Source organism: Ictalurus punctatus, unplaced genomic scaffold (genome assembly GCF_001660625.3).
Source record: "Ictalurus punctatus breed USDA103 unplaced genomic scaffold, Coco_2.0 Super-Scaffold_100, whole genome shotgun sequence".
NCBI lineage: Eukaryota > Metazoa > Chordata > Actinopteri > Siluriformes > Ictaluridae > Ictalurus > Ictalurus punctatus.
In genome coordinates, this window is record NW_026521086.1 from 1,203,584 (window position 1) to 1,218,928 (window position 15,345).

General features: G+C 40.8%; 1 protein-coding gene across 25 annotated transcripts in view; it reads right to left on the reverse strand.

Moving 5' to 3' along the window:
* Window positions 1-15,345, reverse strand: part of LOC108262448 (TBC1 domain family member 10A) — a 168,976-nt gene that overhangs the window by 3,005 nt on the left and 150,626 nt on the right. For 6 of the 25 annotated variants that reach the window (XM_053678389.1, XM_053678390.1, XM_053678392.1 and 3 more), the window contains 5 exons: window positions 6,950-8,214; window positions 6,648-6,822; window positions 5,793-5,923; window positions 311-499; window positions 83-237 (listed from right to left, as the gene is read on the reverse strand). In XM_053678389.1, coding sequence (XP_053534364.1) covers window positions 83-237; window positions 311-499; window positions 5,793-5,883 — 435 coding nt within the window. In that variant the 5' untranslated portion in view covers window positions 5,884-5,923; window positions 6,648-6,822; window positions 6,950-8,214. Of the gene's footprint in view, window positions 1-82; window positions 500-4,635; window positions 4,665-5,792; window positions 5,924-6,049; window positions 6,620-6,647; window positions 6,823-6,949; window positions 8,215-8,304; window positions 9,076-13,605; window positions 13,662-14,124; window positions 14,285-14,569; window positions 15,248-15,345 lie in introns of those variants that run through there. The other 19 variants (XM_053678395.1, XM_053678380.1, XM_053678382.1 and 16 more) reach the window with 17 other exon arrangements.

The window sequence follows — 15,345 nt, forward strand, 5'->3', positions numbered from 1 at the left end:
AGTTACAGTAATGACAGGAAATGTTACAGTAGTGAGAGACCCATCATCATCATCCTCCTCCTCCTTCTCTCTGTTGTGTTACCTGGAGCACGAAGAAGCCCTCCTGCATGTATCTAGGCTCAATCGCTCTGAGGACCTCCATGGTCTCATACTGACCCGGACAGGCCTTGAGCTTATCCCGAGTACCCAGCATGGACGTCAACACCACCAAACCCACACAGAATATCATTTTCACTCCTACACAAAGAAAGAATGAGAGAGAGAATCAACACAGAAAGAAAAGAAGGACAAGTGTGTGTTTGTGTCTGACCGTCACACAGGAACATGTCCCACACTCTGAGGACCGAGGCCCAGGGCAGAGTTCTGGAGAAGGCGCACATGAACCACTCCATCATGTAGAGCACCGGCTCGATCTTGTGCTTGTCCAGGTGCCGATACGCCACAGAACACACTCGCTTCACAGCGCATGCAGGATCTCTCCGTCCAGCTGAACCGCCTCCTGCACACATAACGGTTCACAATAAGCGATATAACTTGCTGTTAATAACACAAAACAACTGTTCTCCTATACAGAGAAGCCCTGTTTCTAATAATACATTGTGCAAACAAAACACGTAAAATTACAAAGCAAAACTACAGCTCACACTAAAATACATAAACACACACACACACAATAATATAGAACATTAAACCTTAAAGAAAACACTAAGCAAAACTGCCTCATGAACACAGCAACACATACACACAAACACAAGATGGCGGTGTTGAGTCAGCGGATCAGGGTGGGGTTTGTAGCTCCGATATATAATTTCTAACAGAGCTTATGATCTGTGTGGCGTTACAAAACTAAATTACAGAGTGCGAATGTTTCCTCTACAACTTCAGACTGAACTGAACTACATTCGCTTCAGTCAGATTTCAGTTTTTCACTTTTTCACGCCTGCAATCCACGGATACACAACTATAGCCGTTTTAAAAACGTGCATTCAGTCCGGTTTCTCGTTTCTACTGTACTTCTATATTCCAATTTATTTAACTAGGCCTGTAAAAAGAAAAAAAAACCCAAACACATGGCAAATGGTACTTCTCAGCTTAATTTGATTGGTGAACAAATACAGTGGTCTCAGTTGATCCTAAATGTTTCTTTCCCAACAAAATAGAAGGTTTAACAAATAAAAAAATGTAATTTCTCAGGAAGTTATTCAGTGAAGTAACAATGAACTATTTTGGCCCTTCAAAGCTATTCAGTGATGAATGTAGCCACCCTTCTTTTCAATAACCGCCATGAGCCTTCCATCCATTGAATGTCAGTTTCTTGATCTGTTCATGATCCATTTTAGCTGAATGGAGCATTGTCCTGCATAAAGATCATGGTCTTCTTGAACGTTGCTGACTTCTTCCTGTACCATTGTTGAAGAAAGGATCTTCTACAAACTGGCAGTAGATTTGGGAGTTCATTTTCAGTCCATCTTTAACCAGACGGAAAAGGTCCATCTGCTCCATCTATAGTCACTCTTATTTCATTGGTCCATGAAACCTATAAGGAACGGTCTTCAGGTATTTCTTGGCCCAGTCATGATGCTTCAGCTTGTAAGTCTTATGCAGTGGCGGTTGTATTTCAGCCTTCCTTACTGTAGCCATGTCTCTGAGCACTTGCCACCTTGTATTTCTGGACACTCGTGGAAGGTTGCAGTTCTGAAACATGGTGGCAGTGCTGGCTAATGGGTTCTCTCACGTTTTATTCTTCTTAGTCTTTTGCAGTCAACTAGCGCCTTTTCTTCTCCGTGGTTTTTTGCCCCCTGTCGAGTATTCATCACAAAGCATTTTTCTTGGGAGGTCACACCTCAATAATTTTGGGATCGTCAGTGTGCTGTAGCCCCCTGATAGGCATTTTACAATTTCTGACCTTTTTTTTTTGACCCATTTTCCTGAATTGGAGAAGCTAATAATTATGCAAACCTTATATAGGATGTTAATCACTTTAAGGTGTAGTGTTTATATGTGGTGTTCTCCCAACAGGTTATTTTGTAGACCTTGATTTTGTTTGATAACGAGCTTTGCTTTCATTGGTTGGCTTAAAGGAGGGCGGGGTCACGAGTACTCTACTTTTTTCCCCTTCTTCGCACTCTTTTTGATTATACTGTTCTATCTGCTTTTCATGCACAAGTATGTCCCTGTACTATTAAGGGGAAAAAGTGCATGTGCAAAGAGATGTACTACAAATATAATCTAGAATATAAACTTACACACATTTTTAACCAGACAACACCACAGGCTGTCAAAATGGCTGACGTGGCCAGTTTTATCCATGTTGGGCAGAAGGATAGACTGTTATCGTAACCATAGTGCAAAGTGTGAATGAGCGAGCAAAAAAACACTGATAAGACCGATTTGAAAACTTTCCAGGCTGATATTCTAATGAGCACGCTTGACCTTTGTTGATGTGAAACTCTCAGCCTGCTATGGTACTATTTGATGATATCTTTTCCATGTGACGACACTGAAGAAATGACACTGTGCTACAATGTAAAGTAGTGAGTGTACAGCTTGTGGAACAGTGTAAATTTGCTGTCCCCTCAAAATAACTCAACACACAGACATTAATGTCTAAACCGCTGGCAACAAAAGTGAGTACACCCCTAAGTGAAAATGTCATTTTACAGTTCAACAAACTCTCCTCCAGCCCCCCAGTGCTGAGCCGCCCACAGAAGACAACGTGGTGTAACCTGTGATACATCTCCCAGCCTGAAGAGGGAGCACTGCTCAATGCATACATGCTCTCAGTGGGGGGAGGGGAGGGACATCTGCTTTGTGACCAAGTCAAACTTTCTGTGAATATTTAACTGTTTGTCCTCATTCTCACTAATACGACTGTTTACAATATTATTCATATGAAGTTGGAAACTGTGCAGAGGTTTAATGTGTTTCTAACTGAAAGTACAAACTCTGAGACAAACTATTCATGCATTAGTGCTGCTCCAGCTTTTTAGTGTCCATCACACTTTTGTGTGAAAGCATCGCTGTGTGCACTATTAATCCAGAGTCTGTGATTAGATTATCCACATCATGTTCAAATAAATATTTCTATAGTAAACGCTTTAGAGCAGGGAAGCCTTACTGTGGTCCTGTAAGATTACAGTCCAGTACAGTTTGGGGATTTTCCTGAATCACACCCGATTTAAGTCCTCGGGTCATTAGGTAGGAGTGTTAGATGAGAAATCATCACACTGTGCATGATCACAGGAATTCAGGACCAGAGCCAGGCTCCCCTGATTTATAAATTAATTGTTGATGACCTTAAATTAATTCCCAGTGAAGATTTATCATCTTTTTACAAGCATCCTTTTCACATTTAAGAAAAATAGAAATCACAGTGATTTGTACATTTGTGCTCTGCATTTCTTTCAGAGCCGTGGGACTGAATTGTTGTGTATATAGGCAGTTTTTTTGTGCTCTGAAATTGACCGGACTTTTGAGAAGATAGCTGCTCATGGTTTAATTCACTTTTAAAAAGGGACTGACAATATGAAGTGAGCATACGTGTATAAAAAGGTGGTTGTGTTGAAGAAACCTTGTTGACCAATCTTTGCTAACTTGCTCTGTGTGTGTGTGTTTACTGGTACAACAGTGGTAGCAGATTTTCAGAGCCGAGCTTACAGTAACGAAGACGCTGAAGTGTACTTGTTTGGAAGATGTGGAAACTCAAGTCTTACATGTTAGCACAAACATGTCTTTTTCCTTTATTAGGGAATTTGTACTTTTGGACATTTTTGAAAGATATCATGCTTGTGAAATGTGCTTTGCGTGTTATTCATGTTCAACTGGTTGTACTGGGCTTAGATTTGTGTCTTTTTGAATCATTTACGCTCTATGGCACCTTTTTACGGTTTTGCTGTATGGGCTGTGTTCCAATTGATCTGTGTTTGATCATTTCCTCCCTTCGCTCAAACATTGTGTTTGAGAAGGCCTTCATAGTTGAACGGTTGTTTTCCTCAGCTTTGGATTTAGCTGTAGGGCCCAGAGGTTTTTGGAGTTTGAAGAGGAGGCGATAAAAGATTTGGAACACAGCCCTGTTTTCCTTTCCGAGGTTCCCCGGCTTTTTTCCGTCACCCGTCACCTCCTAACCGAGCTCAATTCTGCTGCAGTTTTTTAGCCACAAGCTGCTGGTGCTTGACTTCTGAGGCCTTATCCTGTTAAGCGGCCGCACTATGGCAAAAAGGAGAGTTCAGTATGCTGACTGTATGAGCTTCAGTTGAATGTGTATGTGGTCGAACTCTTGGTAGGACAGTCCAGTATATTACAGACGAACACAGACGAAAACATCCACAACACTTCTACTAAATATTGTTGAATGTCCGCTCGTATGCAACTCTCCAACAGTGTCACGTCCTATCGAGAGTTTCAGTCGATGTTTATAATCTAACCCAATGGGATTTTTTTTACTCTGGTGTAATTTTCTTGACCACTTTAACGCAGCATCTCTGGTCTTACTTTTGTCAAAAATGTAGAACAACAGAGACGAGGCAATGACGACGTGATCTCGTTCCTTCGTGTGTTTTTGCCTCAGATTCTGGCGACTGTTCAGACTCGGTTTGTAGCGAAATTTCAAATCCACAAATGCCTTGAACAACGTACATTTTCAACAATCCGTTTAAATCGACTGGTCCATTTCCGCTGCACGGTGGATTTGAAGGATGCACTGTGATCAGTGTGGCGACGTCTGGGAATCGAGTTTCTGAAAAGGCCACGAGTTGGAGGTTACATTTAGTTTCTAAGGACATCTGGGCTCTTGGTGTCTTTTGGATAGGAACTGCAAAACTTTTTCTATAAGGGTGAAAACAGATGCATGCTTAGATTCTTTATCTGTAGACAGTTTATCTTGCTTACTACATTGACATATGAAGTTTGGATGGGTTCTGTAGAAAGAGATTAACATGAAGGGGGAAAAAAACAATAAAAAAAAGACTGAAAATGAATTTGTCCTGGATTGTTTTATTTATTATTTTCCATTGGGATGTCAAAAGCTTCTTCAACTTGGCCACAAGTGTAACAAAGTCAGGTACATTGTCAAGTATTGCCCCAAAATACCTCTATGGTAGATAGATGTGCTCACTGATCACTTGTACATGTGCTCATTCATACAATTATCCAATCAGCCAATCATATGGCAACACCACAGTGTACAACATCAAGCAGGATCAGATGAAGAGCTTCAGTCAATATTCACATCAAACACCAGAATGTAATCCAGTGATTTTATCCGTGGCATGGTTGTAGATTCTAAATGGTCTTGTCTGAGTACTCCAGAAACTTCGGCTCTCCTAGGATTTCCACACACACACACACACACACACACTTGTGTGAAAAACATCCGGTAAGTGGCAGTTCTCGGGGTGGAAACACCTTGTTGACGAAAGGAGAATGGCCAGACTGGGTCAAGTTAATAGGACGGCCATGGTAACATCAAATAAGCTCTCTTTACATACATGGTGAGCAGAAAAGCATCTCAGGATGCACAGCATGCCAAACCTTGAGAACAGTAGAAAACCTCATTGATCCAAGATCCATTTTTAAGTATTAAAGATTTATAAAATGTGACACTAGGTTACTTCTCTATAGTTAAAAAAATTGCAAACAGGAATGTGTGTGTGTGTGTGTGCCCGCTTCATACTCATCCACTCCCTACTTGTGCCTGAGTGTATTCATTGAGTAAAGACAGTGTGTGCTCTTAAATGTATGTATGTGTGTGTGTGTGCGCGTGTGTATTTAGACAGCAGTGTGAAGTGGTGTACCACTATGTGAGGAGGGAGAAGTATGCTCTGAGGATGAGGAGATGGAGCAGGATGACGTGGCCTCTCTCTGGAGCTCCTCCACGTTCTTCATGCAAAAACAATAACTCTCTCAGATTCTGATGGAGCGGCATCTACATAATCAACAAAGCACACAAACATCAGTTTCGTTCTGGGACACCGATTTTCTAAATCATTCCATTCGCTTTCTATTTATTTATGTATCATTATTAAAAGATCAGTCATCAAGCCGGTGTAACCTTAATCTTTATCGCTAGCTGCTCCTGAAGTGTTTTGGAAATCGTTTCAGCCACGTCATGTTCACTCACCATCCACTTTATTAGGAACACCTGTACGTTCATGTAGTTTTCTAACCAGCCAATCATGAAATATACAGGAATATAGAGGAATCACAAGAAAACTACATTTCAACACACTTAAAAAAAAATAATCTCACAATGTTGGACTTGAGTTTGTAATGCAGTGAGCACAACCAAGGAGTGCATTTTAAAAAGAAAACTACAATGTTGTTGAAGACTGAAACCTGTACCTACAAACTAGAACAGAAAATGGAACCACTGAAGAGTCAACAGTGTCAGAGATCCTCGTGTGTCCAGTTCCACTGTGTACGGCACTTTTTATGCTTACCGACCCATTACTCCAGCTTTTGTGTTTTTTTTAGCTTTGTGCTGATAGAAATGGTTTTGTTTTTTTAAAGCAAACTTGGTGTTAAAACCCAGAAACATCTAGTAATAAAAAGTGACATTCATCATGTGTCTGAAGTGACACTGTTCAGTTATACAAGTAACTAGGTATTTTGGTATATATTGGAAGCACTATTTTTGAGCATTTTCCAACCTGTGGTCTCATGCGTGGGTTCCAACGCACATAATAACCCACCCAGAGCTCCAGATGTGTGAGACTGGCCAGTGGATACAGCACCTGGTTTTTACAGTCCACATAGAACGGGTTAGTGAAGTCCTCCGGCTGACTGTTAACGTAGGACCACAGTGACTGTTTTACCCTGTACGTCCTAAAAACAAAAGAGAGAGAGAGACAGAGAGAGAAGTCATAAGACACTTAGACAAATTCATTTCCATTCAGAAAAATCAGACAGGCTGGAAAGCCTCCGCCCATTAGTGGAGAAATGTGGAGCGTACCTTTTCCATTCTCTCCTGCTCACTGCTGTAGAGGAATGTACCAAACAGGCAGCTGTAGGGGCGATCCAGGATGGGGATGAGAAAAAGCTCTTTGAACTCGGTGTATAGTAAGATGCTTAAATGTGGATCTGCACAATAACGCCTGAACAGATAATCAGTCTTTGTTCAGTACGGAAATTATATTTAATTCTTACAATTAGAGTCCTCTTCAAAAGTATTGGAACATCAAGGCCAATTCACTTGCTTTTGCTGTATACTGAAGACATTTGGGTTTGAGATAAAAGACGAATATGAGACGATAGATCAGAACTTCAGCTTTCATTTCCTCATATTTACATCTAGACGTGTTACACAGCTTAAAATATGGCAGCTTTTTTGAAGCCATCCTATTCATTAACTGTTCAAAAATACTGGAACGAGTGACTGATGTTTTTTTCTTGCTGGCCAGGTGTACCTCGTTAAATGGACTTTAAACAATGAATAGCTCTGAATGTCTTCTCTTGGTTTGAGCCCTGGGTTTCACCTGTGGAGACAGCATTTGTTGTTAAAAAGAATAAACCGACATGAAGACCAGAGAGCTGTCTATGGGAGAAAAGCAAGCCATTTTGAAGCTGCGAAAAGAGGAAAAACCGGTCTGAACCATTGCACAAACATGGGGGATAGCCAAAGAACAATTTGGAATGTCCTGGAAAAGAGAGTTAGTTCTCATTATGATCTCTTACTTTATAACATTAAAATAAAACAATAGTTCCCTCACAAGCCTCTCTTTTTTCCCCCTAACTCTTGAAATGAATAAGACTTGCAATGTTACTGAGAAACTGGAAAGTGCAATGTCCTCTCTGCCGTGACACTGGAGACTACTTCCATAAAACTTCCATAAATAGATAACTTATAAATCTTAACTAGATCACAATGATCATACGTCTTTTTCTTTAAGTGACATGTTTATAATATGTTTACGATTAAGCTTAGAATATGTATTGCGTACGCCATACTAGACCCTGTCAATGAGCTGTTACTATAGGAACGAGAACGAGCACATCACTATAAAGCTGTAATTTCCCTTGCAGCTGGAATCAGAATCTTGCTGTTCCAGAAATGTCTCCAACGCCTTCTGACCAATCAGATTGGAGAATTCAACAGTGTTGTGGTGTAAAGCATCAGTAGCTGACCTGTCTCATCATCTGCCACACACAGTCGATGAACTGCACAAAGAGAGGGGATCGTTCCGAGTTGGCGTGATTCTCATCTCCAAGGCCGACACGCTGAGAAACACACAGAGAGAGAAAGATGGGGTTAAATATACATGCGTTCACGCACCCACACACAGCCACGCCCTCACTGCTCATACGCACCGAGGTCAGCTTGTGTCCGAAGCTGATCCACTCCTTCTCGATCAGTACCTGGAACTTGTGTCCGAAGCTGAATCTAACTGATATCTGATATTAAATTATTGTGAATTATCTATATTTTACTCGTGTACACACAGTTTGGTGAGATTATGCTACAGGAACAGTCAAAATACACCATGGCCTTGAATGTTTTGGCCCCGTCGTAAACACTGAACAATCACAACTACTCTGTTGAGAGCGAGAAATGACCTCACAGAGTGCTGCGTGTTGACGTCCATTTTATATAGTTACTGTTTCTGATAGAAAATCGATCTCCCTCACGCTCTCAATACTGCACTGTAACAGTGTGGGACAGAGACCCGAACAGCAAGGTGAAAATGATCTCTCTGCAAAACATGCGTAAAAGTCGTTTAAACAGATTACACAGGGTCTCTTTCTCCTGCAATGGGTATGTCAACTTCAGACCAGAACTATATACCCACCCAGCTACCAACACGCACACACACGCGCGCGCGCACACACACTAATTCAGCCACTTAAAAACAGCAAGGACTTTTATAAACAATTAAAAATAGACTATAATATGAACATTTTAACAAATTAATAATAGCGCAAAAAACACAGCAGTTAAAACACTGTAAATACCCTCCTTTATCAAAAGTCTGCTCTTGCGCCCACACTCTCGCTCTGATGCCAGCTGGAGCCGCCTCTTCATGGTCCCCTCGACCTCCATCTCTGCAGCTTTAGCCGTGAAGAGGTTTCTATGAACTGCAGCTTTGGAATAAAGCAACACATATCGTACAGTCATTATGAATCTTAAGCATTAATTACACTTATACCACGGTCAGTGTGAATACTGGATTCTGATTGGCTGGAAGGTGTGCATTATACAGTGAGGGAAAAAAGTATTTGTTCCCCTGCTGATTTTGTACGTTTGCCCACTGACAAAGAAATGATCAGTCTATAATTTTAATGGTAGTTGTATTTGAACAGTGAGAGACAGAATAACAAAAAAAATCCAGAAAAACACATGTCAAAAATTAAAAAATAAAAGACACCTGGGAGCCAGAAATCTTTCTGATTGAGAGGGGGTCAAATACTTTTACCTCATTAAAATGCAAATTAATTTATAACATTTTTGACGTGCGTTTTTCTGGATTTTTTTGTTGTTATTCTGTCTCTCACTGTTCAAATAAATCTACCATTAAAGTTATAGACGGATCATTTCTTTGTCAGTGGGCAAACGTACAGAATCAGCAGGGGATCAAATACTTTTTTCCCCTCACTGTAACTGTTTATTGCACAGGTAATTCCAGCCAGTTTGATCACCGTGATCATTCCTAAATCTTATCACACTACTTTATCTCTGTGTCTGATTTACTTCAGACAAAATTCCAGATCTAACCACCTAACTTATGGAAATTAAAGTTTATTTTAAACTACTTTTTTCTTTCCAGTTTCATTTTTATTGAACATTTCTCCTGAACACGTCTACATGTCAACTGAACATCACCTTTTCTCTTCTCTCCTCCCCTCCCTTTCCCAAGGAAAACAAATTGAGCAACACACAGCAGTAAACATTCACAGGTTTTTCTTCTTTTTTCACTAACAAAAGAAAACAAAGTTAAAAATGCAGAAAACCCGCCCCCGCCTCATCATGGATACCCAATAACTGTCGCTGGTTATAAAGATATTGTAAAATCCAACAACAGGCACAAAAATTTAAGTGGGAAGTGTCTAACTCCATAAAGTATACAATAAAGGGATGCCCTTTATAAAAAAACTTGTCCGTACAACCATTCATCCTATGTTATTTTCTCGAGTTTCAGAAAAAACATCACGCCCTTTAGCCGCTGGGAGATAGATGGGTATTTAGCAGACTTCCACTGCAACAGTAGGGAACGTCTTGCTATAAGGGATGTGAAAGCAAAAACATCCTTTTGTATCAAGCTCAATGGAACTGAGGCATCAGGAATCCCAAATACAGCAATCAATGGACAAGGATTTAAATCTACCCTGAGAATAGTGGACATGATGGTAAAAAAACAGTCCAAAAACCATGGAGATCAGGGCAGAAGAAAAACCTATGGCCAAGATGACAGGGAGAGCCATGGCATTTAATCACACTTGTCCTCTACGTCCGGATACATCACAGAAAGTCTCGACTTGGACAGATGGACTCTGTGTAAAACTTTGAACTGGATGAGTCCAAGACGAGCACAGGAAGTGGTAGACTGTACCCTCCCTATAGCACGTTCCCAACACCCCTCACTTATCTGTACTCCTAACTCCGTTTCCCACGCATTCCTAACTTTGTTACACGACTCACTACCTAACGCCAGAATGAAATCATAAATCCTAGAAATCATTCCTCTCTGATGTGGATTGTTTGAAAACAAGCTTTCCCAAGCCTGTTCAGGAGGCGCAGAGGGGAAATCAGGAAAACATCTAGAAACGAAATTCTGAATTTGAAAATACCGAAAAAAATGAGTCACAGGGAGGTCATAAGAGTATGCCAGATTGGCAAAGCTATCGAACACACCTTCGTGATACAGATTTCTAACTTGTTCAATACCCTTGTCATCCCACACTGAGAATGTGGAGTCCAAACACGATGGAGGAAATAGGTGGTTGTTGACTAAAGGACACAAAGAGGATGCACCTACAAATTTAAAGCGCCGTCTAAATTGATACCAAGTCCTAAGTCCTAAGTGTTGAGGACAACTAGATTATCAGTATATAGGGAGAGTTTTGTAGGTAAAGAGGAGTAAAGTAAAGCAGGTGAAGAGGATTCCCTACACGACAATAGTTCCAATTTAGACCAAGAAGATCCAGGAGATTTAACCCAGTAGCAGAGTTTATGGATGTGCGCAGCCCAGTAATAGAATTGAAAATTGGGTAATGCAAGTCCTCCACTAAGTCTACATTTCTGCAATAATTTACTAACCCTTGGTGGCTTCCCTCCCCAAATAAAAGTACTAATTATCTTATCCAATGAATCGAAGAATGATTTTGGCAGAGAAAGAGGCACTTGCTGGAACAAGAAAAGAAACTTCGGTAATATATTCATTTTGACGACATTGATCCTGACAATTAGAGAAAGGGGTAAGTTACCCAAATCTGAATGTTAGATTTAACCTTTGAGATAAGGGGAGTGAAGTTAGCTGATGAAAGATTAGATAGAGAACGTGTCACGTTGATACCTAGGTATTTAAACCCTTACTGACTAAATCGAAACGGTAAATCTGACTGTTGGAGAGAAAATGCTGCAGTATTGACAGGAAAACAGTCGGTTTTATCCAAATTTAATTTATAACCAGAGACAACACCGAAGGATTCCAGAACAGCCAAGACAGCAGGCATAGAGGCAACAGGATCGGTTACATACAATAACAAATCATCAGCATATAGCGACAATTTGTATTCTACACCGTATAGAACTATTCCTTTAAACAAGGGAGAAGATCTTAATGCGATAGACAGAGGTTCGATAGCGACAGCAAAAAGCAGAGGGGATAAAGGACAACCTTGACGAGATCGTTTGTCTGAACCCTGGCATTAGGGGTTGAGTAAAGGAGGCTAATCCAAGAAATAAACTCATCCCCAAATCCGAACTTCCTCAAGACTGCAAACAAATACTCCCACTCAACCCTATCAAATGCTTTTTTCAGCATCTAATGAAATCACAATCTCAGGAAGCACTGCCGAATGCTTTGAATAAATTATATTAAAGAGCGTACGGGTATTGAAAAACATCTGACGTCCCTTTATAAAACCCTTCTGCTCTTCACATATAATATAAGGGATAATGTCCTCTAAACGAGATGCCATTACTTTCACCAACACCTTTACATCTGCATTAAGCAGAGACAGCGGCCTATAAGAACCACAGGAGGTTGGATCCTTACCCTCCTTAAGAAGCAGAGCTATCGTGGCTTGTGTCAGAGTCAGAGGCAAAGACACATTCCAAGGATTCGTTGAACACAGATAAAAGCAATGGAGCTAATTTTCCGATAAACATTTTAAAAAATTCAACTGGAAACCCGTCCGGGCCAGGAGCTTTGTTAGATTGCATAGTTTTAACTGAATTCAAATTTCTTGAAGAGAGTGGGGAGTCCAGTTGCATGGCAGTATTCGAATCACTAACAGGGTTACAAAGGTCTTGAAGAAATGCATTCACTTTAGTATCGTCTGCAGGAAATTCAGATTTATAAGGTGAAGAGTAAAACCATTTAAAAGTAGCATTAATTTCCATGGGCTCTGTAGTGACGATATTATGAGTGTTTTTAACACTAGGTATGAGACGGGAAGCGGCCTGTCGCCGTAGCTGACGTGCCAGTAAACGACTCGGCTCGTCGCCATGTTCATAATATGAACCAGGAGTACGTAACAACAAGCGTTCCGCCTCTTTAGTCGAAATAAGATTGAATTCTGCCTGTAAGTCGATTCGCTGTTTAAGAAGTTCTGGAGAGGGGTTCAACGCACATCTTTGATCGAGACTACTGATCGCAGATGTAAGTTCATTAACCCTAGCAGTGCGCTTTTAATTACAGAGAGTGGAGTAAGAAATAATCTGCCCTCTGATATAGGATTTAAGTGTCTCCCATAACAATGAATAAGAGGTGGAGTCATTCTGACTGAAGAAAAGAAAGTCATCCATAGAAGTAGAAATGAACTCACAGAATTCACTGTCTGCTAAAAGAAGAAAATTAAATCTCCAAGGCGGTGGGCTACGTTTATAAATAGAAAGATGAATATCTAATTCATGATCGCATGGTCAGAAATTACAATACCCAAGTAGTCAGAAGAAACTACACAAGAATCAAGAGTGCTGTCTATAAAAAATAATCAATCCTCGAATAGGATTTCAATAGGATAGCACCTGGGAGAAGAAAGAAAACTTTTTAAGAGCAGAGTTACGGGATCTCCAGGGATCAACGAGACCGTTCTGACCCATAAAATCGGAAAATGTTTTAGACATAGCAGATTGATTCAGAGTACGGGGATTAGACCGATCAAAGTTTTGGTGAATTACACAGTTTAAATCTCCACCGAAAATCTACAGGTGAGTATTTAAAAAGGGAGATTGCTCAACAATCTATTAGCAAATTCCACATCATCAAAGTTTGGAGCGTGTACATTTACCAACAACACCTGTCTTTGCATCAGAGTACCAGCAACTATAATATATCTACCATTCACATCAGCAACAACGTTAGTGGAGGAAAACTGTGACCTTTTGTCAATTAAAATAGCGACCCCTCTTGCTTTCGAATTAAAGTTCGAGTGGAAGACTTGACTCACCCAAGGGCAGAGTAACCTTTGATGATCTTTAATACTTTAAGACGTAGGTGCGTCTCCTGTAAAAATACTATATTGAAGTTTAAATGTTTCAAATGTATAAAATCCTTAGATGTCTTGACAGGATTACCCATACCTCTGACGTTCCAACTAATAAATCTTAAAGGCGTGCCTGTCCCAGCTATGCTGGGATCCATATGACTACTAACCATTTAAATAAAGTAAACCAGAGAAATATAAATAGCCAATTAGAGCCGAAGTGGGACCTCCCAAAGTTTATTTTAAACTTCTAATCAAAGTTTGCACTTCTAAACCAATGACAGCTTTAACGTTATTAATTGTGGAAAGACCATGGTATAGGCGGGTAATCCATGGCTAGGTGTGCATTAAACGATTTGAACGAGTGGTTCTTTTCCTCCACATCATGCATTAAAATCGTTTAATGCACATCTAGCCGTGGATTACCCCTTACATATCATCTGAGAGAGACAGCTAATTCTGTATGTAAACAGATATACTTACCAATCACGACCTCTCCGAGTTGGAGAGCGGACAGTGAAGTCTTTCCATTGACTCCCCTCCAATTGAGATTCTTTGCCAGGGAGTTAGCAATCACCCTCTTAAATATGCGCCAGGTGCAGTCACGCACATACACCCCGTCAATAAGCGCCAACCAGTTTACCTGAAACCGATTTAAAAAATAATATACACTAGTATAAAAACAAATAATTAATAAGCATGTATTGCCTCGTCAACTGTGTCAGTGCTTCTCACTACTCCTGCAGTTACCCTGCCCTGTGTGTTTTCCATCTCTACTAAAGAGTAGGTCATAACTGTTCCCTCATATCAAAGTGGTGTTCAGTGTTGTGCTTTGAGTACGAGTGTGTCACCTTGAGAAAACAGAAATGCTCTCAGTAGCTGTGTAATTGTGCAAGTAGTTGTTAACAAAAAGGAAAAAAACTCTCACCAGATTTTGCTTGTAATCTGGGCTCTGTTGCATCCTTTGCTCCAGACTACGCAGTTGAGGAAGGTCTTGCAGGGGCAGTAAATCTTCATCAATATCCAAAGGCTGCACCTGGACCTCCTGTTAGTGCACACACACACACACACACACAGGAGCCACTGCTTCTTTTTTATTTGTGCACTGAAAGTGAAAGAGGCGGAACAGACACCTCGGTGATATTGACGATAAAGACAGGGTTAGACGGAAGATTCTCCAACTCAACGGAGCTGCTCAGAACCCTGGCAGGGCTCACTGACTGATTCTGAAAATCCACATTCACCCTGAGAGAGACACACACACACAGTGAGTGAGAGAGACACAGAGAGAGAGACCTGTAACAGAACAGCACTAATGTACAGAACATCATCTAAACATCACACTGTCTAGGGGATGTGGTCACATGACTACTCTCACTTAAAATGTAACCATGACTCATCTGATGATGCCCGCTGCAGAGTGTGTGTGTACCGTGTATATCTGAGGTGTGAGATACACTACCCCCCTGCCCAAGTCTCCACCTCTCCAGCGGGTTAAACGTTGAGATGGAGAGGAAGTCTCTGCTGCGTGAGGAGGAGAGACAGAGAGACCTCTGGGAGAACGCCAGAACCTCTCATTGACGAGCGGTAGAACTCTACATAGGCCCTGATACACACAGACCCACAATACATATTTATAGAAAATCACAATTAAACACACACACACACACACACACACACACACACACACACACACACACAGTG